The 1,082-nt window shown below is 68.5% G+C and overlaps 1 protein-coding gene across 1 annotated transcript in view; it reads left to right on the top strand.

Annotated features, from left to right (window-relative positions):
- The window catches only part of WNK4 (WNK lysine deficient protein kinase 4), a 13,166-nt gene that overhangs the window by 10,561 nt on the left and 1,523 nt on the right, over positions 1–1,082 (top strand). The window contains exons 15-17 of the mRNA XM_031064125.1: positions 3–47; positions 154–734; positions 1,024–1,077. Of these exons, the coding sequence (XP_030919985.1) occupies positions 3–47; positions 154–734; positions 1,024–1,077 (680 nt within the window). The remainder of the gene's footprint in view (positions 1–2; positions 48–153; positions 735–1,023; positions 1,078–1,082) is intronic.

Genomic DNA, 1,082 nt, shown 5'->3' with positions numbered 1-1,082 from the left:
CCTGGTGGACCCTCTGGCAGCCCCAGGGCCACTGGGGTCCCCCTCAGGTACCAGTGCTGGCAGGGTGGGCCTGGGGGCTGCCAGCTGCTCCCCTGGGCAGGGCTGGGAGGTGGCCCTGCCCAGGGGCTGCTCCTGATGCTCCTCTCCCTGCAGGCCCAGCACAGACCTGGCCCCTCGTCTCCATGGCTCCCTCCTGGCTCCCGTCGTCACCAGCACCGACACCAACGCTGACCGCCCAGGGGACCCCAGGGGGGCCTGTCCCCCCAGCCCTGCCCCAAGCCCTCCTGTCCCCCCAGCCTGTCCCCACAGCCCCTGTTCCCTGTGAGCCCAGCAGCCCCCTGAGCCCCGCTGTGACCAGCACACCCTTGTCCCCCACTGCTCCCCTCTTGTCCCTGGCCAATGTCTTCTCCCTGGCAGTGATGACAGTGGCCCACACTGTCTCCTCCATTGCCAGCTCAGGTGGGCACCTGTACCCAGCCCTGCTGCCACGGCCGCAGAGTCTTGCCCTGGGTGCCCCACGCTTTGTCTACCCTGACCCCACCAGCACAGACAAGCCAATTCCACCTGGCAGTGGGACCCCAGAGTCAGTGGGAGCTGCTGTCCCCACTGCTGGGGTGCCCATACCCTCCCTTCCCTTGGCACCAGCCCCAGCGTGCCCCCCGGGCAGCGAGGCTGTGGGGAGCCCTGTGCAGCTGCTGAGCACATCCACACCTGGGAGTGCAGAGGGCAGCACGGTGAGTGTGGGTGCGTGCACAGGGGCTGTCCAGGGCTGCTCCAGGCACAGCTCAGTGCCAGCAGGGCTGGGTGCTTGCTGCAGATGCTGCACTGGGGTGGGATGGAGCCTCGTGGCTTGTAGAGCCACTGGGATGCAGGGAGGGCTGAGCGGGTGGCAGATCCCAGGGCACAGAGAGAGGACAGGAGCTGTGGTGGGACCTGGGGTGGGGCTGCTGATGGTGCTCAGGGACCCACAGGGGAGGACAGGAGATCTGGGGTGGGGCTGCTGATGTGCTCAGGTGCCCACAGGTGCTGCCTGGTGCCCCCAAGCCCAGCCACTCTCTGATCATCTCGGCGGCACCGGCCCC

The sequence above is a fragment of the Geospiza fortis genome, unplaced genomic scaffold, assembly GCF_000277835.1.
Source record: "Geospiza fortis unplaced genomic scaffold, GeoFor_1.0 scaffold324, whole genome shotgun sequence".
In the NCBI taxonomy this organism is placed as follows: domain Eukaryota; kingdom Metazoa; phylum Chordata; class Aves; order Passeriformes; family Thraupidae; genus Geospiza; species Geospiza fortis.
Note: the sequence above shows the minus strand (reverse complement) of the source record. Positions and strands in the feature narration are given on the sequence as shown.